Source organism: Amphiura filiformis, chromosome 13, assembly GCF_039555335.1.
Source record: "Amphiura filiformis chromosome 13, Afil_fr2py, whole genome shotgun sequence".
NCBI lineage: Eukaryota > Metazoa > Echinodermata > Ophiuroidea > Amphilepidida > Amphiuridae > Amphiura > Amphiura filiformis.
Window position 1 is genome coordinate 27,074,543 of NC_092640.1, and position 27,959 is coordinate 27,102,501.

The following is a 27,959-nucleotide window of genomic DNA, read 5'->3' on the forward strand; positions in this document are numbered from 1 at the left end:
GAAGGCCAGCCTCAATGCAGAAGAGATCTTGTAAATAGTTTGGGTCACCGTGAAAGGCATTTTTTAGGATCACGCTTACATCCATGTTACATGACAGTCCACCAAACCATGAATGGTGAGAACATGCACACCGAAACAGCAAAAAACATTAACTCCTATAACTCCTGTCAACTCTTTAATTCATTACTCCAAATTGTTCTGTAATTTTGTCTTTACTGCTTTTTACCCATGCTTATTATTAAAATCAAGAAATACACTGCAGTTGTTAGTTAATTCGCTATGTAAACTCAACTTACATGCACATTTTATTTTAAAATGATTTTATATTATTTCGCAATGTATAGTTTACTACAAAGTAGATAGTGGCACGCATACATGATAAAGGACTGATCATTCACTACAATCTTCACTTTTAAACTGTATTTTTTGAATGTGTTGATTGTTAGTCCGAAACTCCTGCAAAGCTATGGACATGGCATCTTACCTACTCCATTCTGTAATAGTCTGCATTGTGTGTTTTCTCAGTCTTCAATTATTTTGTTGAATGTAATTTTATGAATCGAATAAAAAAGATAGAAAGTGGCCTCACTTTAGTTACCGTATGTGTCATTTTATAGTATTTATAATAAGTAAGACAATAATTTATTTATTTTCTATAAGTGCATGTCAAAATATGGGATATATTGTTCAATATTATAGCTAGCCCCTAAAAACTTTATTTTCCATCGGATTTTTCCCGTTGAAAAGACAAAACTGATGTTAAAGATAGCAATAATATCATCAATAACATTTTGAGTCATTTTTATCCATAAAACGATACAGGATAGGATAGATAATTACTTTGACTTCAATGTGGTCCATATAATGAAGATTTTGATTCTACAACATTATTAAATCTGTTATCAACATATCAATTATGCACTCACAGGCAACCAAACATCATGCTATGCTCAGTAGTCCACTGATATGACATCGTCCAGTGATCATTCCCCGCTAATTACTAATTGTTGACCATGTCATTTTTTTGATATGCTGATTGCTGAACAAGTTTATGTTTATATGTGTAGGCCTAACCTATGATAACTTTTTAAGTCATAATTAATTCAAACATAACTTTGGCAATACTCAATCGTTTTAGATTCGTTGAAACGGCAAAACATACTTTCTTTTCCTTGCAAATCGAATTAGCAGACATCAAAAACATTTCCACCACAAGAAGTTAAACAAAATAATTCATACCAATAGAAGAAGGCTATAATCTTAGCTAATCTTTAGTGTACACAAATCCCATCTAAGAATTAGATACCAGCCCTATGGGCTGGCGAAAAGAAGGGGAATGAAAGATTTGGTAAATAGACAGCAAAGTGTAGGAACAACTATGTGACCCAATCTGATCCACTCAGGCTAAAAGTTGGAAATTTTGAAAATTGAGTTACTACCATTACTAAGCCCTAAAAATTTTGATTGGCGTAACCCGACCGACCCTAAAAATAGGCCCGACCCTAGACTTTTTTTTTTTGCAATAAAATTTTTAAAATTTAAAAATAAATTAAAAAAAAAAAAAAAAAAAAAAAAAGTTCCAAGCCTTTATCATACACAATTTACAGCTTAAAATGTGTGTAAATTTTTTTTTTAAATTGCTGACCGACCTACCCTAATTTTTTTATGCTACGCCAATCAAACAATTTTTTAGTCTAACTTGCTCAGTAACTACAATAACTGATGTTGACTCCCCAGGTCTCTCGAATACTTAGTTGCAAAGTTATGAACCGTTTAAATGTCCATTTTCTTATGTTTTTATCATTTTTCTTCTCACCTTTTGCTTATATCTCAGTTTCATTATTGCTGACTTCAGCCAGATTGAACCAGATCTGGTCACATATTCTAATGAAGCCATATGAATGTAATTAACTTCATTAGGAGTTGGTTGAAATTGTTGATAAGGTTTCTTGTATTTAAGAAACATCCAATGTCATTTTGCCCAATCTTCCAGTTTTATTACTGAAGGACCGGGGGAGGATGGGTCAGTAATGAAATTAATTATGATTATTTATATAAGGCTTAATCAATCTTTTGTTATTTTTTCCCTTGGGGAAGGAGCGGGCTAGAAGGTGGCTCAGTAATGATATTAATTATAATTAATATCAATTGTTTTGTTCCCATGAAGCATAGACATATTCAATATGATAAAAGAATATATTCTGTATCATTTTAACATTGGATTATTCCAGAAAATAGATGCATACCCCAGGAGTTCGGATATCCGGACTTTTTGTCCATGCAGTCATGATTGTTATAAATTTAGACTTTTAAATGAGTCTGAAGGTACAAAAATCAGAATTGCAAATGCTTATGGGATGTAATGAAAAGGTAAATTTCAAATCAGCCATTGTAATTTCTTTGTTTCACATTCCTCTTTATACAGTGTGAACCAGCAAGTGGTGGCATTAAAAGAAATCCGTCTACAGCAAGAAGAAGGTACTCCATTCACAGCGATACGAGAAGCGTCATTACTCAAGGGTCTCAAACATGCAAATATTGTCTGTCTCCATGACATCATACACACCAAAACAACACTCACATTTGTCTTTGAATATGTGGTAAGTACTCTCTTTTTATTATTCGCTGCCGTAGTGCACATTAGTAACCATTAGTTACTGGTTCAAGCTTGGGCTCATACACCTGTTCCGAATATTGATATGCCATAGGCTTTGTGTTGTGATCATTACGATCAGTGGTTCGTAACAAAGAAATCGTGAGCCAGTTGACCTAGCAACGGTCATAATCTAACGTGTACTACCACAGCGAATTAGTCTTAGATCTTAGGTAAAAAGTTGTAATTTGACTTTTATTTTAATATTTGCTATCAAATTCAGTGCTATCCCATGGTGTCAACAAGTGTAATTGCTATTCAATTATGAGCTATTATGACTCTCAGAGATCAATTACTAGTAGTCTACTTCAAGTCAACTTAGTCACCATTAAATTGCATCTTTTGCAGACAAATAGTCAGAATTTAATTTCTGTTTTCATGCATGTTTCCCGGAGTAAAGAGTAAAGTCAGTTTTAAAATTTGTGCGAAGATGACTTCAATTTGCTAACTTGCTGAGTGTAGAGGCCTATACACGGCCACTGACTTCAACACTATCAACTATGATAATCATCTGTTGAATTCAAAAGTGAGGTGAAAACAAATTGTGACTTTTTCCAAGTGTAAACATGAGGCATGAGGAGCAAGTGCCAAAAGTTATTGTTTTATATATATATATATATATATATATAGATGTGACATCACTGGCGATTTGGTTCATTCAGTGTGACACTTTTTAATTAAGAATAATGTGGATTGACATCTATACTAACCAAGTAGCATGTGCAGGAAGTTGTGGCATGTGATGAATATTTTAGAATAAATACAGATATTTTAAGCATTAGTTAATATTATAAGATGCTATAGACAATAGTTATTGTTTATAGTATAATGTGACATCAGTGGCAATTTGGTTCATTCATTGTGACACAACTTTTAATTCAGACCAATGTAGATTGCCAAAATCTATACTATCCAAGTAGGCCTATGCAGTTGGAGGTTCTGGCTTGTGGTTCATTGTGATTTTGGCATAACAGATATTTTAGCTGTAGCCAATATTGTAAGATGCTATCATTGAAACAATAGGTGTGACATAACTGGCGATTTGGGTCATTCAGTGTGACACTTTTAATTCAGACCAATGTAGATTGCTAAAAGCTTTACTATCCAAGAAAGCCTGTGGTATCATTGTGATTTTGGCATAATACAAACATGTACAAGCTGTAGCTAATATTGTAAGATGCTATAAACAATAATAGGTGTCCCAGCAAACACAAAACGTTTTCGACATCATTCGCAAAAGGTTATAAAAGGTTGCCAGAAAACGTTTAAATGTCGGGTTATATAAAGGGTATATTAAGAGTATAAAACGTTTTTATAACATTAAAAACATTTTTGATAATCTACTGCTCAGCAAACAAAAATGTTTTACAGAAAAGCGTTTAAATGTCGGGTTATATAAAGGGTATAAAACGTTTTAATAACATTCCAAAAACATTCTTGAAAACTTGATACAAAACATTCTAAACAGAATGTTATTTTGGGGTTGAAAAAATATTTTGCGAAAAATGTTTGCCCAAAATATTTTCAATAACGTTTTAAAAACGTTTTCATGACCTTTATATAACCCAACATTTAAATGTTATTAAAAGGTTTTGAAAAAAACATTTTAAGAACATTTCTGTGTTTGCTGGGTTCAAATATTTTAACATAATGTTATTTAAGTATTGACACAATATTTGGCAAAAATATTTGCAAAAATAGTTTACAATAACATTTTTTGAAAACATTTTAAAATATTGTTGTAGTGGGTTTTCATACAAAAGCGTTTTAAAAGCGTTACCATGACCTTTATATAACCCGACATTTTAATGTTATTAAAGCGTTTTTACCTAAACCAAAAGCCAAAATATAACTTATTTAAAACGTTTTTAAAACGTTTTTGTGTTTGCTGGGGTGACATCAGTGGCGATTTGGTTCATTCATTGTGACACTTTTAATTCAGACCAATGTAGATTGCCAACATCTATATTCAATTAGGCCTGTGTTGTGGGAGATTGTGGCATGCGAGTCATAGTGATTTTGGCATAATACAGATATTTTAGCTGTAGCCAATATTGTAAGATGCTATAAACAATAGGTGTGACATCACGGCGATTTGGTTCATTCAGTGCGACACTTTTTGATTAAGACCAATTGCTTACATCTATTCTAGTCAAATCAGCCTATAAATCAGGACCTTGCAGGATGTATTTCTCACTTTAGAATGGTTATTCCAGCTACAGTCAGTATTGTCAGATGTTATGGGCATAGTTATTGTTGTAGATATGACATCACTAGTGGCAATTTGGTTCATTCAGTGTGACACTTTTTAATTCAGACCAATATGGACTGTTTTAGTAAAGTCAACCTAAGCATGAACTTGCTGTATGTAATTCAGGCGTGGTCAATATTGTATGATGATCTATGCATAGTTATTGTGTGTCTTGTCTTGATCTCAAGTTGAGAGTATACACCATCCCAGCAAACACAAAACGTTTTTGACATCATTCGCAAAAGGTTATAAAAGGTTGTCAGAAAACGTTTAAATGTCGGGTTATATAAAGGGTATATTAAGAGTATAAAACATTTTCATAACTTTAAAAAACATTTTTGATAATCTACTGCTCAGCAAACAAAATGTTTTACAGAAAGCGTTTAAATGTCGGGTTATATAAAGGGTATAAAAACGTTTTAATAACATTCCAAAAACATTCTTGAAAACTTGATACAAAACATTCTAAACAGAATGTTATTTTGGGAGTTGAAAAATATTTTGCGAAAAATGTTTGCCCAAAATATTTTCAATAACGTTTTAAAACGTTTTCATGACCTTTATATAACCCGACATTTAAATGTTATTAAAAGGTTTTGAAAAAACATTTTAAGAACATTTCTGTGTTTGCTGGGTTCAAATATTTTAACATAATGTTATTTAAGTATTGACACAATATTTGGCAAAATGTTTGCAAAAATAGTTTACAATAACATTTTTGAAAACATTTAAAAATATTGTTGTAGTGTGTTTTCATGCAAAAGCGTTTTAAAACGTTATTATGACCTTTATATAACCTGACATTTTAATGTTATTAAAACGTTTTTACCTAAACCAAAAGCCAAAATACAACTTATTTAAAACGTTTTTAAAACGTTTTTGTGTTTGCTGGGATGTTGGATGTGGCATAGATGGCAGTGGCAGTTTTGAAATCACATTTTGGAATAGCTATTCCACAATAGCTTTGGTCCATATTGTAAGATACTTTGTTGCATTGATGCTCTGATTTAAAAGTAATTATGTGATAGAATTAATTACCAACTGTTTAATAGGACTTTAATGAAATCAGAATAGTTTGATGAATTGCTTTTATTAAATATCCAATAGCTAAGGAAATGGTATTGCCTGTTTGAGGCAAATTGAAACTTTTGACAACGTAGTAAACAAGTTCCAATCCTTTTACATAGCAGTTCCATAATCTTGATATCTGAAACCGATCTTCTATAGCTGTATGGGGCATGTTAACATTATGGTATACAAACAATTCCCATTATACAGGTTAAATAAACTTAAAACCTTCAACTTAAATATTACAATTCCTATGATATTTGAAATGAGATAAAATTAAAGGAAGCCATGCAGAATTGTATTTAGGACACTATAGCTAATCTATATAGAATCTGAAGTTAAAGGTTAAACATGTATAAATTTAACCAATAGTCCTTGATTGACCATCCTTATGAGATACTAAATTTCCTGTCCATGGCCTTGCCCTATGATGACCAATCTAAAACCCTACGCTAAACGCTTCACTGCAAATTTTACATGCTGAAAAACAAATGCATATAGAAATAAGCAAAATAAGATGTGGAAAGTTATTTTATCTTTTGATATTTTGATGTAAGATTATACTTATAAAGTACTCTGGAGCACACATCTTCTAGAGATACAACAAAAGAAGCACCATATTTCTAGAAAATTACCCAAGAATCCTTGCATTTCTTAAATTACATCAAGTTGTGTCTGATTTTGTCACAAAGTTGAAATCGATAGTGACAGCTTTTATCACAGAGCATTTGTTTTAAGCTGAAGGGAATTTGCACTGATTGCAAGAAAATGTGCTGTTGTCTTACACGTAGGCTTTCTTTGCATAACTTTCATTTTCAGGGAAAATAAAGTGTGCATTTTTGCACGTATATGATGTAAGCAACCTTAATACTATGCTATTTAGCCCTAATTCTGTTATCATGGTTACAGAGCTTATATGCAATGCCATGTCATAAAAACACCTATCCGCCAAAGGTCTCATATGTAGGCTTTCCTTATAGCAATTTTTGGCATTTTTTCATTAACAGATATTCAAATTTTACAAATTCACAAAAAAATGTAAATGTCTTGGACCATAATTTGAAAAAGCATTAAAATGAGTGCAAACATGCATAGTAATTGGTTCTGTGGTTTGTGAAATTGCTGTGACAATAGTAATTAGTAGTTGGGATGTTCCAGATAAGATTCACACACTCCTACGGAAGATTATGATCTTAATATCCCACACAGGGGGTGTAGATTTAAAGTGGAGTCTTCCATTCAGGTAACCAATTTGAAATTCACACTCCCTGTGTGGAACATTAAGGTTATATCTTTGATAGGATGTGTATGAATGTTAACTGTAAAAGCCCATTGCAGAAAAAAACATACAAAAATACATAAACCTATCAATGATTCAAGATTTGATTTGTTTTGGAATACATTCAATTTTAACATGATGTTTTCGCAATTATAAAAACTTTAAACATGTTGAAGAAGGTAATTTATCTGTATATCTGAAATTTTATCAATTTACACAAATTTAATTGAGTTACATGACTGCTTTCAAGATCATTTGCTAAGAGTTAATACAGACTTGAGTTGATAAATTATTCATTTGCAAACATCCGCCAATTGGAGTGGTTACCTACTTACACAAACTCGCTGTCTCCCCAAAGAACGTTATTTATCAATCTTAAACTGCTTGTAGGGTTGCCAAACCCACAATTTAGTAGCCCAATTAGGCGACTTTTGAAGATTTCCATTTCCTGTTCAATAAAAACAAATGGTTATAAGATTGGGTGACTTTTCAACATTGGGTGACTTTTCAACATTGGGTGACTTTTCGATTATTTAAACTGTGATCCAGGTTGAAATTTATGGCAATTGAAATTTTCTTTTGGATTTCTCACATGAAGATGCAACTAGTATAGGATTTTGAAAGAATTGTTTTTGTAGGCATGTTATTGCAATTTGACAGCAAAAGAAAAAGTTTGAATAATGTGGTTGTAATGACAAATCAAGGAATAGGCCTAACTAACCAAGCAGTGACAGCACCATGCTGGACTCAGGGGGGGAGCAAAAAATCTGTCGGGGAAATTGTCTGAAATTGGTCAATTTTACTCAAAATAGTGGGATTTTTTGTGATCGTTTTGTTATGGGGTGGGATGGGGCGGCTCTCCTAAATTCATAATGTATTAAGCACCAACAGATTGTCGACAAAAAGCATATCACATAATTATCTTCTCACATTTTGTTTTTACAGAACACAGATCTAAGCGCCTACTTAGAGAAGCACACAGGAGGCTTAAATGTACACAATGTGAAACTCTTCTTATTTCAACTGCTCAGAGGTCTGTCATTCTGCCATCAGAGAAGAATTTTACATCGAGATCTTAAACCACAGAACCTGCTCATTGGAGAGACTGGAGAACTCAAGTTGGCTGATTTTGGTAAGTTTTAGATACTTATTTCTACCTACTTCCACACCGTCAACGTTAAGAATGTTTTTGCAAGGATTTTGTGGAAACATTTTGTGGCATGGGAAATCCATGCACTTATAATATCATAAGTGATTCATTGGAGAGTATCAGTACTACTGATCAGGGGCAGCACCAGAATATTTTTTTAGGGGGGAAACTGAATTTCAGGGGACAAAAAAATCAACAAATTTTGCGCGAAATTGCTACAAAAAGTGGAAATTTTCATAATTTCAGGTTTTTTACAGGGGGTTCTGACTATGGGCCCCCCTTGTGGCAACACCACTGATCAATATTTCCCTGGGCTTGGGAAAAAATCATAAAAAATGAATATTTCCTGTACTTTGTTGTTTGTCTTCATTAAGTTTCATTGTTTTCATAAAGAGGCTCATTTACACACATGTTATCCACCAGCTGACAATAACATGTTATTGAGTTTCTAATTAGTTAATAACAAAATCCCCAAAGCCAGAAAACACACAATAACAGCTAATTAATTACTTGACTAAATCATAATAACCACTCACAAAGGTTGTAACTTGTGTCGTTATTGGTGACGTCAGAATTCCATCCTACATCTCTTTTACGTCTGTAGCAGCAGTTGGGTCTTGCGCAATAAGACTAACATATTGCGCAATACTCTTGGATATTGTCAAAATTTGAGGCAGCTATTCGCTGTCGTAGTGCACATTAGAATATGACTGTTGCTAGGTCAACTGGATCACGCTTTCTTTGTTACGAACCACTGATCGAAATGATCACAACACAAAGTCTATGGCATATCAAATTTCGGAACAGGTGCATGAGCACAGGCTTGGAGCAGTAACCAATGGTTACTAACGTGCACTATGACAGCGAATTTATATGATAGCATTATTGATGATTACTAGGAAATAGTTGCTTTCTGTTTGCTAATAAGGCAGCCATTTGGATGATAACAACATTACAGGCTATTAGTAGATAGCTGCTTTGTGCTGTAACAATCTTTTAGGTCAAATGCAAGGCATCAATACATTTAATTTAGTTTTGTATGACAAAACAATTCATATCCATCTATCCATATTAAGTTATTAAAATGAGATAGGTGGTAGGGCATGCAAAACCAGAGAAGCTCATTAAATTTTGTAAATTAATATTTTGTTTATTTCCACAGGTCTTGCAAGAGCCAAGTCAATACCTAGCAGAACATATTCACATGAAGTGGTCACATTATGGTACAGACCTCCAGATGTGTTACTAGGGTCAACAGATTACTCAACCTCTCTTGATATCTGGTAAGTAGCAATCCCCACCCTTATCCTGAATCCCTACCCCTCATCCATGCACCCTTACATCCTCAACCCCACCCCCTCATCCATGCACCCAGGGGTATCAGTGGTCACATTATGGTACAGACCTCCAGATGTGTTACTAGGGTCAACAGATTACTCTACTTCTCTTGATAATTGGTAAGTAGCAATCCCCACCCTCACATCCTCAACCCCACACCCTCGTCCATACACCCTCACATCCTCAACCCCACCCCTTCATCCATACACCATCACATCCTCAACCCCACACCCACACCCCTCATCCATACATCCATAGGTATTCAAAATATTGATAATAGGGCCAAAAGATGACTTTTCATAATGGCTGCTGAGAAATTCCATCAGTTATCAATTGATTGATCAATCAACCAACCATTCAATTAATTAATCAATCAATCAATAGTCAATCAATCTTCTCAATCAATCAATTCACAATCAATGCATTTACATTCAATCAATCAACGAAGTGATCAATAATATCACCAGTAAAACCTATGTATCAATAATATTTTACAGTATTTAAAAAAATACCAATTGGTGGTTCTATGGTTCCTGTGACATGCACTACTTCCTTCAATGAAAAGTGCTATACGTTCAAGGTCATATTTAAGGTGAATATGCCGCATTGGGCTGTTCCATTTAAAATCCACACTACCCCTGTGGAAGATTTAGCTCAAGTCTGCCACAGAGGGAGTATGTGTTGCAAATATAATAGACAATTGGGTAACTTCCATTTGAAATACTTACTCCCGTTGTAGAAGATATAGGTAAAGCCATAATACAGAGGGAGTATGGGTTTCAAAATGATTAACCCTGACCAATTACATTTGAAAAACATACTCCCCCTGTGGAAGATATTTCCTAAATCTTCCACAGGGGGAGTGTGGATTTTAACTGGAATAGCCCATTGTCAGTTACAGACAGCCAATGTGACTAACTCTGTATCAAAACATTTTGGTTTTCCATAAACCTCAGAATATTGTGATACACCAGTTAGTCAGAAGAGACACAAAGAAGTGAATAATCATATGAAATCAAAATAATCTAAACCATTTCCTTCAGCTTAAGAGTGGGTGATGCAATTGACAGCCTGTCTCTCCTCTTACCAGGGGCGGACTGGCCACTGTGGCGTTGTGGCGATCGCCACATGGGCCGCTTGGTTCTGGGCCGCTCAGGGCCGGTTGCAAGGAAGAGAAAAAGAAAGAAAAAGGAGAAGGGAGAGAAAAAAAGAAGAGAGAAAAGGAAAAGAGGAGAAAGAAAGGAAAATAGAAGAAAAGGGGAGAGAATGGGGAAGGAGTATCTTAAGACATATATAGGTCCTATGGCCTGAGGCATAGGTCCGAGAGCTGAAGGCGTAAGGCCTAAGACATAGGCCCTAGGGCTTAAGGTATAGGCCCTAACACTAAGCTATTATAGGCCGCCATTAGTACACCGTCACGGCATCACCTACAAATGGCCTTTTGAATCAATTCTCTAGAAAGTAAACACAGCAAAAGGCCAATACTCTAGATGCGATACAGTAAAATTTTTAAGTTTTAAGCCAACAGCAAAATATTGGGCTGGCTGTCAATGGAATATTGGTATTTCATTGCGGCTGCGGAATGAGGCTAGGGCCGGTATGGGCATTTTGTATTAGGCAGACATAGGAGAAAGAAAGGAAAAGAGAAGAAAGGAGGGAAATCATTGAGGGGGATGAGTAATATAAGGGCCTACACAGTGTGCCCGCTGTTTGTCTGCATAGTGATAGGGCCTAAGGCCTGTAGAAATAGGGGCATAAATTCCCCCCCCCCCAATATTTTAAAAGGGGGATGGTCCATACAACCCCCATGATGACACCTGTATAGGCCTATGTGAGTTTCTGACCAAATCAATCTCATATTTGGCCAATTATTTAGAAAAATCTCAATAGAGTATAATGTGATGAGATCAGAGATAAATGTGTTAATACCGGTACTTTGTTTCTAAGATACAATTTGTATAGTGTCATTTTAATGTTGCCTGTTGCATTGCAAGAAAACACCTTTATAATAACATTTTTTGAACATAAGTATTGCCGTGTTTGACTTATTTAAAATACTGAATATCACGTTGATTAAAAAAAAAATCTTCAATAAATTGAAAAGTTGTTACTTTTGAAAATATAATAACTTAAGGAAAAGAGAAGAAAGGAGGGAAATCATTGAGGGGGATGAGTAATATAAGGGCCTACACAGTGTGCCCGCTGTTTGTCTGCATAGTGATAGGGCCTAAGGCCTGTAGAAATAGGGGCATAAATTCCCCCCCCCAATATTTTAAAAGGGGGATGGTCCATACAACCCCCATGATGACACCTGTATAGGCCTAGAGTTTCTGACCAAATCAATCTCATATTTGGCCATTTTAGCCTAAAAAGTGTCAATTTGTTCGCGCTTCGCGCGAATTTATTCCACTGCATCATCACCAGTTTAGCTTCAATATGCCAAAAATGTCTGTGCGCTTCGCGCGCATTTGTACAATAAACTTATAATGTCGCCAAAAGATGCTATTTCAAGAATATTTTTCCAAACCCAATGTCAAAAACAAATCTACGCCACTGTTGAGTTTTATCACGCTCGCTATGAAATGATCAATGCAATTTTTTTTTTTGCTCTTTACCATTCGTTAGATGCTTTGAACTACCAAATCGCAATAGTTTAAAAAAGTTGCTATTAACCTTTACCCAGTAGGCCTAAACAATTTTTAGCATTTGTATTTTAATGATTGAATATACTCACGATATGATAACACAGTTCTGCAAAGATGTAATTCTATATGTGGGCAAATGAGTCAAAACATAAAACATGCACACTACTTATAAATTGAATAACTGTTGGTTGATTATTGCAAGTGAGTGACAATGGATAAAGAATATTTCAAGTCTGTACAAATGGAATTTGGCTTCAGAAATCGTCAAATCCGGGCTTCCTGACCCCCTAGAATAGCTAAAACCCTTAGTTGTCCGGGGGCTTCGCCCCCTGGACCCCCACCAGGGGCTTTGCCCATGGACCCTACCAGGGGCCCTTACGCGGGCCCCTGGACCCCATGCGCTAGTCGCTACGCTCGCTTCGCTCGCTGCGCTCTATATGAGTTATAGGGCCGGTCTTAATAAATTTGCCACGGCCGTCTAAAACCACCAATCCGCCCCTGCCTCTTACCCTCATGAAAAACAAGATTTTGAAGAAAACTCATGTGTATATCCATATCAAAAGCGATGCACTTGTCGGCTGCTACATGTGTCTCATTTCACATAATAGTTAGGAATAAAACCAGGCTCATCTTCAAAGTGGAGGTCACTTCAAATCATCCCAAGTCACATGGTTTAGGAATACAGAGAACATTAATTATACAATTTGACTTAGGGATGATTTGAAGTGACCTACACTTGATATGAGTCTGGTACTTATTCCTAGCTATTATGTGAAATGAGACACATGTAGCAGCCGACAAGTGCATCGTTTTGATATGGATGTACACATATTTGTCTGATAAAATCCAAGTAAAATTTTAGACCTGAGATATGTTTGTTTTAGATGGTATAAACATATGTGACGTGTCATGTCAAAAGGAGACACTTTTGGGCAGGTTATCAATTTTGAGGTTTTTACATATCTTAAATATAGAGATATTTTGCTCCACAATGCCGTTTTCCCCAATGAAATCGGACATTCCTAAGCAAAGATATTGAGTTGGTAAGTTGTGGTATGATAAAATTGGAAATTGAGATATCGGCCTTTAAAAATATTATTGACAATGTTGAGAGTAGGATTTACCTTGAAAAGTGTCTCAAAAAATACAAGATGCCAGTTATATTATGGTCTGAAACTATCATACAATATTTTTAACATTAATAACATCACAAATTTGCAACAAACCCAAATTGTGAAAAAATCACCCCTGGGCAGATTTTTGGCTATTTCTCCATTTATGATCCTGCCCAAAAGTGTCTCCTTTTGACATGACACGTCACATATTAGCCTCTTTCTCAATACCAGTCTTGTTGTACAGTCACATACCATCGTTCTATACTGTTCTATGGGCTTTTTTGATACACAGTGTTGCTCATAATGACCAAACTGCTGGTGTAAAATTATTGAACACAAAACTTGGGATCAGATAAGCCTCACTGGAAATTAGAAAATGTCATATGAAAAATTCAGACCATCAACCACACAAATACTTCGTTCAAAAACAAAAATGAAAGCAAATGTAATGTTTTAAAGATAATTTTAGTAGGAAATATATAACATGCAGAATGAGTTATGCATGAAATCATTATTATACAGAAAAAGTTGTTTTATTTGAAAGGTGTGTCCTGTTGAACAAAATGGAAACAAACCTAAAGATAATTTTTATAGGAAATACATAAAATGCAGAATGTGCAGAATGATTTACACAGGAAATCATTATATACCAAAAAGATTGTTTTATTCGAAAGCTGTGTCCTGTTTGATAAGTGAAGTGAAACTGAAACATGGTTTTACAAATAATGTTGTAACTAGGCACATGATGAGTTAACTATTTATATAATTAATTATTGCAAGGATTAAGGAAATAGATAATAGAAACACCTGTGGTTATGAAGAAACAGTGTAAGGGTTGCCACATATTTCCAGGTATTTATTTACTACATTTCTGAAAAGAAAATATCAAAAAGGAAACTCTCTTGGCCATTATGAATCAAGGTTTATCCGTAAGGCTGCGATCACATAGAAGTATACGGTATACGGTATTCGCTATACGAAATACGCTCATTCGATCAGGCTGAGTTCATATAGGCGTATACTATGTGAACTCATCCTGATCGAATGAGCGTATTTCGTATAGTGAATAGCGAGTAGGTCAGTTTACCAATTTTCTTCGTCTAATTAAATGCTTGTAACTTTACTTCTTGAGGTCACATTGCATTCAATGAGGTGTCATAATGTGTAGAATTATATAGTGCATCTATTAAAACAAATGAATTTACCCACATATGGTTTAGTTTTAAAATTAGGACGGTATACGCTGCACTAAAATCGAACACGCACGATTCCCACTATACTATACTATCCAGGTATAGGGCCTTTTCGAATAGTGCCCTCTTACAATGTATGTGACCCGGTAGTATGAAATGACCTTGCTCGATTTACGCTATACGCGTACTCCTGCAAAACGTGCACCGTATACCCGAATAGTTTACTTCTATGTGATCGTAGCCTTATGTGACCCGGTACTATGAAATTGCCTTGCTCGATTTAAGCTATACGCGTGCACCTGCAAAGCGTGCACCGTATACCCGAATAGTATACTTCTATGTGATCGCAGCCTTATGAGCAGAACTATACTTTTCTAATGATCATGATGATGAAGAGACCTTCAGTCGAAGCAACCTGCTACATAATAATTAATATACAGGATGGACTTTAATTAATTAGAACCCTCTCCTTGAATCAAGAAGAAGTCAAAAACATGTTTTAGAAATAGAAGAAGAATGGAATTATTGTTCTAGATGATTAAATTGGCATAGGTTTCCTTTCATTATAAGATGAACATGCAATGCTTAAATGATGGAGAGACCTTCAGTTGAAGCAACCTGCTGCATAATAATTAATATATGTTGGAACTTTAATTAATTTGGACACTTTGTCCTTAAATTAAGAATCAGTCTAAAACCTGGAATGTAAGAAAAATGGAATAATAGTTGTGGATGAGGAAATTGGCATAGGGTTTCCTCTCATTATAAGATGACGACACAATACTGAATGTAAAGTGATTCTACTAATTAGTTTTCTGATGATGGAGAGACCTTTAGTTGAAGCAACCTGCTGCATAATAATTAATACACACAGACTGGAATTAATTAGAACTGTCCTTAATGCTCTGCGTGCTAGCCATACGCTTAAATGGAAAAAGTTGGAAGTTTTGAAATATTTTCTCAAAATATCAAGAGCTATCTTAAGAACTACTGAACCAATACTAGGCTTGTTTGTACTCATTTTGATGCATTTTTCATGCTGATTCCAAATATGGTCATGAAAATTTTAATTTCTGAAATGTTTGAATTTTTAATTTTTTTTTAAAACTTGTCGTCTGCAGTCGACACCCGCGTGGAGAGAGTTAAATAAAGAATCAGGCTAATGGAATGTAAGAAGAATGGAATTGTTGTGGATGAGCAAACTGGCATAGGGTTTCCTTTCATTATAAGATAAACAGACAATACTATAACTGTTTGTTGTTTTAATTACTCATGGGTGATAAAGCAGGAAATATTTGGGGTATAGGTCAGAAAATGAGTGGAATAGTGTAGCTAATAGACTGTGGCTTTTTGTTTGAATCAAATGTGGCTATGTCAAAATATACTTGGAGGGTCAAAATGAGGTTTAGGGTTGATGAAAAGGTTAATAATAGAATCAAATTAAAACTTAATAACCATGATAACAAACAAACAACGAGGTGTTTTTCTTTGTACACAATGAGATTCCCATTGCTGCTGCTGCCCACAGAGGTACAATGGTGCCCAGCTACTTCATTGGGTTTCTTGAGTATGGAGGTAGGTACTCTAGAGTAAACACATGGAAATCATATGTACAGTACACACATGGGTACTGCATTGGTAGCAGTGTACCTGTGGAGTTGGCAGCAATAGGAATCTGGGAGTGTATCTATACCTATAGGTAGGTTGGATATTCTTTTAAAAGGAGGTAGACTTCACTTCCCTGTTTAATAATGTAAGCTAAATGTTGACTGTCCACCTTTGGAAAATGTTGTCGGCGGTGAAAATTGTCGCACTGTGATATCGCAGCCGTGCATGCTTGTGATTGGCTGCTGGAAAATCAAGGTCGACAGAATGACCACAAAAGAAGATGCAGACTCCACATTGCGATCGCGATATAACATTGCAGTACATTTTGATTTCATTGCGTGACGCTGCATTGTTTTAAAACATTGCAGCATCGCATGTGGAGTCTGAATCGAACTTAACTCGAAAAGTTCCATTCCTGATGGTTCCATTGTCCATCCAGGAATACTTTTCTATAAGCCGATTGCTCATAACTACTTTTTTTGCTTTCTTTGTAGGGGTGTTGGCTGTATATTTCTTGAGATGTTAAATGGTCATCCAGCATTCCCAGGCATGAGGGACTACAAAGATCAACTTGAAAGAATATGCAGGGTAAGTGTGTGAGAGGGTATTTGGTATTGTATATGTGTGGGGTTGAGTATCACTGGTGGCACGGGGGCAATCGATCTGAAATTTTAAACAATCCCATAGGAAAATTGCCGAAAAAACGGTTTGTGCCCCCCAATCAGATCCGGTGCCTTGTTCTTTCCCCCAGTTCCCCACCCCAGTCATGACAAAAAATCACAGAAAATCCACTTTTAGGGCACAATTTCCCTATTTGTTTTTAAAATTACCCTATTTTGAGCGGAAAGCACAATTTGTTCCCCTTCAAAATTTCACATCTCCCTAAAAATATCCTGCCACTGCCACTGGTGAGTATGTGCATGTATGGATATTATTTGCATATTCCTAATAGCCTACAAACTAGGGTATCTTCTTCTTAACTATTATTTACCAAGGTTAGGATTTTGAAGCTTCAACATTCTAAATTTATTTCTCAGTTGTGTGTGTATTGATTAGCATTCAGCTGTACGTGCATATATGCATGTGTGCAATTAATGGCATGCATCTGCAATGGTCAATAAAGGATGCATGTTATCAAATCAGCTACCTTGGTTATAAATGAAGGATGTCCTATGATAGGCCCACTGATTACAAATCTGCTGTCTTTTTTGGCTGTTCCAGTTGAAATCCATACACCTCCTATAGATGAAACAACATTCAACAACTCCTCCTATACCTTTGTACAGGAGCCAACCGTTGTTAATCCATGATGAATCCACACTTTTACTGAAGCGTATCACGCTGAACGCGAAGCGAGACTACGGCGTTACGCGAGAGTGCGTAAAATTCGTCATGTCTGGAACTTTTGTGCGTGTGCAAGCTTGTAAGTTGAATCCCTGGTTGAAATCAGTATTTTTAAGGTAGCGGCTAAACATTGCCGTTTTACGGGCCGTTTTATTCTGTAGGCCATAGTTTTATTGCTGATATCAACAGAGAAATCATCAAAGTTTTTGTAAAGATGAGTGGCAATGATTAACTGACATTCCTCGTGAAATAATCGTGAATTATACGATCTTTAGCTTCTTTTCGTTGTTGAAAGGATTCAATCATGTTTCACCGTTGTTCATCACCGTTTAACAACTCGCGTCCGGCGCGTCTGCGTGAGTTTACTTCGCTCGGGCAGCTAAAGCTGCCCTCGCAAAAGTAAACCACGCAGACGACGCTGCCGCATCGTTGTTAAACGGTGATGAACAACGGTGAAACATGATTGAATCCCTAATTAATCTTCCACACAGGGAGTGAGAATTTCAAATGGGAGTACCTGAATGGGTGACTCCATGTAAAATTTACACCCCTGTGTGGCAGTTTAAAATCAAGTCTTCCACAGAAGGTGCATGGATTTTAAATAAAGTCTGCACAAAAAGTAATGCAGCTGTTATAAATACGCCTATAGCTTCAGAACTAATAATTTTTTCCATAATATTTTTATATAGAAAGAAGGATGATTTATATGCACGCGCATTTTGATACCCCATTTGTCAAATGTCGTTCAATATTAACAACACAGTAGTGCTTTTAAAGAAAAATACCCCAATTTAAAAGTTGCAGTTTACAGCGATCAATGGTTATTACCATGTTACACAAGCATTGGGCACGTAAAACCCTCCATTTATCTTCGTGCTGACTTCAAATCAATACAAAAAACTTTTTAAATTTGGGTATTTTTCTTTTAAAACATACTGTATTGTTAATATTGAACGAAATTTGACAAATTGGGTATCAAAATGCGCGTAAATAAATCATCCTTCTTTCTATGTAGAAATATTGTGGAAACAATTATTAGTTCTGAAGCTATTATAGGTGTATTTATAACAGCTGCGTTACTTTTTGTGCAGACTTTAGAATAACCCATTGTAGAAATTTGAAGGCTTTGGTCTACTTGACTCTACTAGCATTCTATAAATAACCTTACATTGTTCTTTTCATGCTTTTCCAGGTATTGGGCACACCAAAAGAAAACACATTTCCAGGTGTATCCAGACTACCACACTACAAATGCATTGCACACAAAACACACAAATGTCAGAGGTTAAGGGAAACAGTACCAAAGTAAGTCAAAAGTAATCTAATAATCTAATAAAAACTTGATAGTTAGCATTTGTGCTTACTATCGAGGGCTTTTAAAACATGCAAACATGAAGAGCCCCATCCACAAGTGTAAAGGGTTTGGAGCAAATCATCGATACACATAGTTATATACGAACAAGTAAACCTGCAAATGTCTGTCTCAACCCCATTAGCTCAGTTGGTAAAGCGCCGAACTATGGTACAATTAACAATTTCATGTTTTCAAAAGCGCTCTATAGTAAGCAGATATGCTAAATGTCAAGTTTTTACGGTGTGTGATCATGTACTTAATATGGATTCTGCAGTTTGCAAAGCCTTAAGCAATAGGTTGAACATTATAGAATAGAATTGGCCATCAAAGTGGCTTAGTCTGCAAAGAGCAACACTGCTTGAATAGTGGGTACAAAGCATGAGCTGCCATGAAATCGCCAGCGAGTCTAAGAGGCCATCGGATAAAAAAGTTGATTTTCTATTAAGCCCAATTAGTCGTATATTCCAGTGCTTACAATTTCACATCATACATCACCTAGAAAGATAAATCGCTAAAATGAATCAACATTGGTAGGGTTAGCCTGCTGACTTAGGAAGCCTGACCACTAGCCAAGCTTCAAGAAATCAGACCTTTTAAGTGACCAAACTTAGCATCTGTTGATAACATTACCAGTGGACCGTAAAAACAGTATCCGACTACTGCAGTTCTGTTGGCGCCATCCTGTGTTCCTTTGATTTAGCCAAAAGTACTTCATTGGGGTACAACTTTACAGGCAAAACATCAAAACATTTATTTGTCAAATTGGTAAAAAAAAGAGAACAAAAATGTTTTTAGAATATAGAATGGTATAAGATTTCAACTGAAAATAGGAAATGGAAATTTGGCCAAATGGGTACAAAACCTACTGAAAAACAAGATGGTAGAACATTTACCCATTTGTGATCTTTTTATTTGATTTTTAAAATTAGAATTAAAAAAATCTTTTAACCCCCTGGACACTAATTGTCATCTAACAGCATTTCTGATTGGTTGATAACTTGAAATGCTCATTTCAATTGCCAATTATGACTGGGCTTTAAACTATTTATGGTCAAGCTTGCATTTGCAGATGATCTTATTAATGCCCTCCTTGATTGGTTCAAAATTGGACACAATATTCATTTTGGTCAATCGGCAGGTGGTTCTCATGGGGTTAACGCAGGTAGAACCAATCAACATCATGTGATGCAATCAAAAGAAATGAGTCAGTTGTTGCTGATGTAGAACTAGAAAGTGCTTTTATTTTTTTTACATAAATAGTGATAAATTGCACAATTACTATTACAAGGTCACATTAATAGTGGACACTTTACTCAATATTATTTTCCTGCTGTATTTCCTTTCTGCATATTGACTACCTGAAATATACTCTTTACCTTGGTTGGTTTGAAGTACATCCAGGGATTATTGACTCAAAAATATGAAAATGAAACAAAAATTAGACATGATCCAACCCATTATACTTTGATCTGTGTGGTCTATATTTTGTGTGTTAAATTAAGTAGACAAAGTATATGTCTACAATTAATAATTTGTGATATTTTGGTGACATGTCACCAGAGAATTATCGAAATAAAATTTATTGATATTAATCCGCGATGTTATAAGGCCCGCCGATTACGAGCTGATCAAAGTATAGATCAATATCTATAATAGTAATTTTTTTAAAGTTTTTCCTTCAAAAAGATAAAAAACTGTTTATAGGAAAAGTGGAAATGTTTTCAGATTGGCATTTGGGAGGGGGGGGGGGTGCATTACACCTCTGTACCCCCTGACTACAGATGCGCATTCAAATCGTCATTGTTTTAGATGACAGTATAATGTGTAATAAATTAGATAGCAGATCATCTCTCTCCTTTAAACCTACGTGATAAGCAGGTGGTCGCCAAGTTTTACCTGAAGTATTTCCGTAATAGGTATGATACCTGGCCATAGCTGATTTCCAATTTCATCCAGGGATGTGTTTATAGTAGATGGGTAGATTAGGCAATTCCAGTTGAAATCCATACACCCCCTATAGAAGACATGACCTTAATCTTCCACACAGGGAGTGAGAATTTCAAATTGGGTTACCTAGATGGGGGACCCCATTTCAAATCTACACCCTCTATGTGAGAGATTAAGATCATGGCATCCATATAGCAGGTGTATGAATTGTAACTGGAATAGCATATTATGACCTCAAAATGAAACTATAATTAGACATGATTCAATTTATTGAGGGCGGATTGTCTAGAATTGACGAGAACATTTACCTGTAATTACCATTAAGTAATTGTCATTTTGGAACCCTTCACACATATTTTTTATGCTGAAGATTCACAGAGAAAAAGAAATTTCATAGATTTATAAGCATTGGCAGTGAACAATATTGAGAAGGAAAAAATAAATTGAGAAGAAAATGAAAATATATCTATCCAAATAGTTTGTGCAGTGATTATCCCACAAAAAAGAACAGCATAACTATTTTGTTTAAATTAGTGATTAAACTTGTTAATGTTATTAATTAATAATTTCAGTCAAGTGCCATATGGTCAAAATAACTCAAAAGCTTAATACTTGACCCATTTTCAATTGTTTTCATTTCATTTGTTTACAAGCTTTGTGATATTCTATAGGCCTAATTCGGAGAAACTTTCAGCCAGCAATATTCTTTTGAAAATGACAAAGCTTAGGCTATTATATGAACCCCTGGAAACTTGCAGACGCACTAGATTGTTTTGAAAGCTATTGAAAATTTAAGTATTTTATCAAGAGAGTCTAGTAAACAGATTAAATATCAACTATATCTTGTTGAAAGTGAGAGCTGATACTACATTGTTGTTTCTGCTAAAGGAATAACAGTTGTAAATGTTAATCAACCCAACAGACCAAGAGATCTTGCTTTCTAAGTATTGAAAAAGTTTATTTGCCCAGATTTTCCACACCCTTGAGAGCCAATTTTAATCACTTATCCTTCACTTTTAGGCAATTTATACACAACTGTAATATTTTTACACTTTTGCTGGGATCACTTTAGCCTTTACCAGATACTAAGAAATGTTTGTAATTATTTCAAAGTTATTTCTAGAAACACTGAATACAAAGTTATCCAATACAGACTTTGGTGGTTTAAAATGCTTGCTTATCAGAGTAAGTGATATGGTAAAGTACCAGAAAGTACACATATTGTTTGTTTCACTGTTTTTATCATAATATTGTCAGAAATATATTTGAATTGTTAAGTTGGTGATGATCTTCAAATGGGAATTCCCCTTATTAATAAACATTCTGACTCCTAAAAAAACATGATGATATTTGAAATTCACATAAAATGAGTTTTCAAGTGAGTACAAACCTGCCCAGTGATAGTTTGAGTGTTCTTTGAATAGTCCATATCAATGGTGTAGTGTGGGTCATCATATGGGGGGGCACCGGCCATGATTGGGGCACCAGGTCTGATGGGGGCGGGGCACAAGCCGTTTTCGTCAATTTTCCTATGGGGTTTTCTAAATTTTGCACTCGATGTGTGGGGGGGCATGTGCCCCTATGACGCTACGCCACTGGTCCATATATCATTTATGAAAGTTATGAAAGTGGTACAATGCAAGTTTACATGACACACAATATTATTTGAATCATTGAACATGCTGATAGCAATGACATTTTAATGATGCACATTTCATGACAACAAAATTTAATAATTTGTTTTAATGAACTTTGACCTTTTGTTATATCTTTCAGCTTATGGGGTCTTGTAGGTGCAGAAGAATTAGCCGGCAAGATGTTAGAACTGAACCCCAGGAAAAGAATATCAAGTGTCGATGCTATGAGACACCACTACTTTGCAGACCTTCCACCAAGGATATACGACCTACCTGATGGTAAGAATAGCTAAGGTTTCACTATGGACCACAATAGCCTCATCCCAATGGCATAGTTCAATAACCCACTTAAATAATCAAGAGTGCTAAGTTTGACCTCAAGTTGCAGAGTATGAGTTTCTGTACTCAAATGTTTAAAGGTCATTCAATGAATGTACAAATGTATTGGGGTTAAAGAACTGTGCCCTGATAGATGAGCATGTTGTGGATCCTAGTGTTTGAAGCCCGGGAGGGGTTCTCAACTTTGGTTTGGGTGAGGATGTGCAGCTGGAGCACTGACAATTAACCAGACTTTTAACCAAAATTTGATAAAAATCTGACCCAAAAGTATACCAATTTTGGAAAAATTGTTCTACATGTAATTTTGCTAAAACAGTATTGAATTTGTTGAGAAAATTTGAAAAAAAAACACCCTTTCTTAAACTAAATTTTCATGACATTTAGGGCCATCAATAAACCAAAATGGCTGAAAGGCACCCGGAATCTGAACTAAATGGCTGAAAATGAACCCTTAATCTTCTGTACATCTCTTTTCCCCTCATTTCCACTAAGAACCCTCCCCTGAGTTGAAGAGAGATGGAGGACTTGGTTTGAGTAGTGTAGTACTGTAGTATCATAGGTACCTCTAGTGGTGGAGGGGGAAACAGGAGTAAGTTGATATGTTGATATGTTGATATAAACTATCAGGAGTAAATTGAATTGAATATTCTCCAGTCCCAGTAAACAGAAGGGAAACAGCAATGCTATCCACATGGTTGGCAAGAATCTGAGAATTCATTCTTGCAGAGATTCTCCTAAACTAATTTGTGTGATTCTCAAGAAATTCTCACAGTTTTTTTGAGCCTACACACTAAATAAATGGTGGAGGTTCTAAAGATTCTCGTAAAATGCTGTTGCCAGAATCCAACTGGAGCTCGCATGGTGAAATACAATTCTATCCCTGGTATTTGAGATAGGGAATACGTTATTTGATTTAAATCATAAACTCTGTACAATGCATATGTCTATTAAAAACTAAATTTCTTTCATTCTTTTCTGACATTTCTTGCAGTTTCATCCATTTTCCTGATCCCTGAAGTCAAGCTGCATCTAGAGAAAGTGAAATAGGTCTCCTATTTTATAGCACAATCATTCAGTGATTGGTGCAAAGAAGGACTTTAAACTGAAATGGAAGATGCCAGCCTGATTCAACAATCGGCTTTACCAAGCCATGTTGACATCGCAGCTGAAATGTGCAGGCCGGGCAAGATCATTCAAGAATCAGCATGTGCGAACCAGTGTGTTACATCCATGACATCGTGTTAGTTTCTATGACTTTTTGTTATAATAATAACTCAGGGTTAAAACTAACCCTTTTTGTACCACCGGATCTAAACTGATGTCACACCTGTTATTGTTGGATGAACATTGTGGTCTAGTACTACACAAAGTATTGAATTAACTCATCAGTGAAGTGTAATATTCAATTGTGCTACTACAGATCATCAGTTTACACATAAGGGTTCTAACTATAACCCCATTCTGTTGTGCTAATTGGCTCAACAAATGAACATAGCAGTGTACTGCACTTACTATACAAAGAACAGTGTTGATACAAAAATGTATATTAAATGTGTTTTTAACCTATCATGTTTTATGTTGCTACATATAATCATTGTTTTATGAGATCAGAATATGTGACAAGATCAAGAGAAATCTCAAAACCATATCAAGATTTGAGTTATACCGTTTCATAGAAAGAATGGATGGGCTAATCCATTGAAAGGCCACATTCCCTCTGTGGAAGATTTTAGAAATATCTTCCATGGGGGAGTATGAATTTCAAATGGAATAAGCACATTTACCAACTTCATTTGAACCTCACCCTCCCTCTGTGGAAGATTCAGGTCGAACATTTGGAGCTGCCTAATGTGTTCTTTCCATTTGAAATTCATACTCCCCCTGTGGCAGATATGTCCTAAATCTTCCACGGAGGGAATGTGGATTTTAAATGGAATAATAAATAAATAAATAAATAAATTTCGGTAAGTATTTGTAGCCCATTTTTACATTGCAGAATGGAGTAAAATACAAAAGACTTTGTACATGCTTTGGGGTCATAACTCAAATGACTGATTTTGCTTGGTCACATAAAACAAAATGTGATTGAACAAAAGAAAAACAAATGGCTTATTTACTTTATATTCTTAACCTCATTGGCAATATCAGCCAAATTATCAGCTTCTTAGAACTATTGTATTGAGCCAATCAGAGATATGGTAAGAATGGTCAGTAGGATTGAAGGAGATTACAAAATTGCTGAGAGATCTAAAAGCTCAATTTTAATTGGTTAGTCAAATGATTATATCATGTCATTAACCAATTAAGGATACTGTAAGAATGGTAGTAGTGCCTATGGGGAAATTTAAAGCTTAATTGCAATGGTCATTGGGCAGGAAAAAAAACCTCCTATGTGTAAGGGACGCACCATTAGATTCTCAGGGGGGGCATGGGAGTTTGGGTCAGGCAGAATTTTTTTTTTCACCTCCGAGAGCACCAACAATTTTTTTTTCGCTGCCTTCAGCGGCGAAGTATTTTTTTTTTCAATTTTAATGTAAATTTTTATACAAAGTTGGGTGGGGGAAATTTTTTTTTTACTCATCAGTGAGGCAAATTTTTTTTTTTCGTCTCACTAGTGGGCAAAGTTTTTTTTTTCGTCTCACTAGTGGGCGAAGTTTTTTTTTTTCAAAAAACTCCCATGCCCCCCTGGAAATCTAATGGTGCGCCCCTAATTTGGCCCCTAAGCTTGTTTAAATCAAAAATGTCTATGTAACCTGTTGGCAGTTTTGTTTTAAACATGTTCAGGGGGCACAAGCACATAGGAGGTTTTTCCTGCCCAACAACGACACCATATTCTTAGAGTATAGTTTATTGTAGATCTGACTGGGTTTGAAGACTTACAGCTCAATACAAGTGTCTAAATACATTCGTCTTTCCCCTAGGTCATAAAATATTGTCTTATAATAAATGTCATATCTTTTAAGTTAGACAAACTTAAATCTGGGTTGGTCACTCTCATACACTAGTGCTATTTCACAATTTGAGTTCAAGTTTACTTACAGTTTATGACATTGTTACATTTTCTTTTCACTTGTTTTATATTTTCAGTAACAAATGTTTAAAAAAATGCTGTTCAATCTTAGAACTCAGGGTAACAATTATACACATGTATACACATGTATAAAGGTAATCTATAAGCCAGTGTTTGTCATCTTGTTAAAAGTTAGCAAGAAGAGCACAACAGTACTGATCAAAGGTCTTCAATTTACGTTTTGCATGGAGCATACGGGCAATTGTCTTGCACATCAATTGTACACGCCTGTACACACAAAGTTAACTTTGTGTCAAGTGCCTCGTATTTGCACCCGATCGCATATTTTAACTGTGGAGGCACACAAATAAATGTAGAAGTAGCAGCAATGCATTGGCCTCACTCTGGGCCAGTATGTTGTGGGGTATTGGTGTGGCAAGAAAAAGCCAGGGATACCGATGAGTGTAAATTTTGCCTTGGTTTCACCATGACATAAATCGAAGACCTTTGATCATTATTGTATTAATGTTGCTTGTTCAACATGGTACATGGTCCCTGTGACTTTGTTATGTCATCATCTCCCCTTACCTAAAGAAGGTTTGTAGGTTACGCATGAAATATGCACAATTATTACATTTTATAGACAAAGGTTGCATTCTTTAACAGCCAGAAGTTTAAGCTAAAATATAAGTGGTATTGTTGATTAGATTGGAAAAGTAGCAAATAGTATGCAAGCTCTAGGTGTAAGTTGTAAAGAAATCATGTAGCAAAATTATTTATGAATGATATGGCTGAATTCATGTTGAAAATCACAAGTTGATACACAAGAGTTTAGAACAAGAAGGCCCTATCTGCAATAGCTGCCCTATAGACATTTGACAATTTCTGTATTCTATATTGTACACATTTTAATATTATGACACCTGGCAGCTATTGGAATTAGGGCTTTCTTGTGCTTACACATGACTTTGACTTTGAAAGTCTGTGATTGATAGAAGCTATTGTATTATATGGTGACATTGTTATACATCGGGCTATTCCAGTTGAAATCCATACACCCCTATGGAAGACATGACCTTAATCTCCCACACAGGGGATGTAGATTTCAAATGGAGTCACCCTTTTCAGGTAACCCCATTTGAAATTCACACTACCTTGTTTGGAAGATTATAAGGTCATGTCTTCCATAGGGGGTGTATGGATTTCAATTGGAATAACGCATTATACTTTGACTGGTACCAAATAAATAGACTGTTGTATACATGCATAAAGAAATCCCACCTATATAACATGAACACTCATTACTGATACTGGATGCAATTTATTGCCTCCACCAGACGCAATATTCATTTTTTTTCTATTTTATGGCAATATGGAATTTTATATCAATATGGCATAATAAATAGGTCTGTATATTTGGAACATGTCAAAGTATAGTATATGCTAAAATTCTATAAGCTAACAATATTGAATTATTGAAATTGCACCCCTGAATGTGTTCAGTAGATGGACTGTTCAGGGGAGCTATTGTGGTATCGTGATGTAAAATAAATTGTTGATGATAATGTGATAGTATGGCATTCAGAGTGAAGATATTAATATTGGTTGGTCATAATAATTAGACACAATCCCTGTAGCGCCCATCTCATAATTTTACAACATAACTTATCACTGCCGGGCCATTTTCTTAAAACTTGCAAAGCATTTTAAAGATGCAATTTGTAAATACACACAACTTGTGCAGTTTTGCTCTCTGAACATACTGAATAGATAACAATACATGACAAATGGGGGCCTTGGGTGAAAGATGGACTGGAAATTATCATTCAAATTGAACAATTGAACACGTGTATGTTTTTAAAAACATATGGGGTGACAGCGGTAGGAAAAAGTCCTTAGACATGGATCAATGTTTCGAAACAAAATTGCCCTAAAAGATACCAAATTTTGAGCAGTTTATTGAGTAAAATTTGTCCTTAGGGTAAGGTTTAGAAGCTTAGGCACCACACCCCAAAATGTAATTATGTT

The 27,959-nt window shown here is 35.4% G+C and overlaps 1 protein-coding gene across 2 annotated transcripts in view; it reads left to right on the plus strand.

Moving 5' to 3' along the window:
* LOC140168173 (cyclin-dependent kinase 14-like) overlaps positions 1-27,501 on the plus strand; it is a 71,451-nt gene extending 43,950 nt beyond the window's left edge. For both annotated transcript variants that reach the window (XM_072191504.1, XM_072191502.1), the window contains exons 3-9: positions 2,426-2,600; positions 8,197-8,383; positions 9,564-9,684; positions 16,795-16,888; positions 18,837-18,949; positions 22,722-22,861; positions 23,913-27,501. In XM_072191504.1, coding sequence (XP_072047605.1) covers positions 2,426-2,600; positions 8,197-8,383; positions 9,564-9,684; positions 16,795-16,888; positions 18,837-18,949; positions 22,722-22,861; positions 23,913-23,968 — 886 coding nt within the window. In that variant the 3' untranslated portion in view covers positions 23,969-27,501. The remainder of the gene's footprint in view (positions 1-2,425; positions 2,601-8,196; positions 8,384-9,563; positions 9,685-16,794; positions 16,889-18,836; positions 18,950-22,721; positions 22,862-23,912) is intronic.
* Positions 27,502-27,959: the final 458 nt, after the last annotated feature.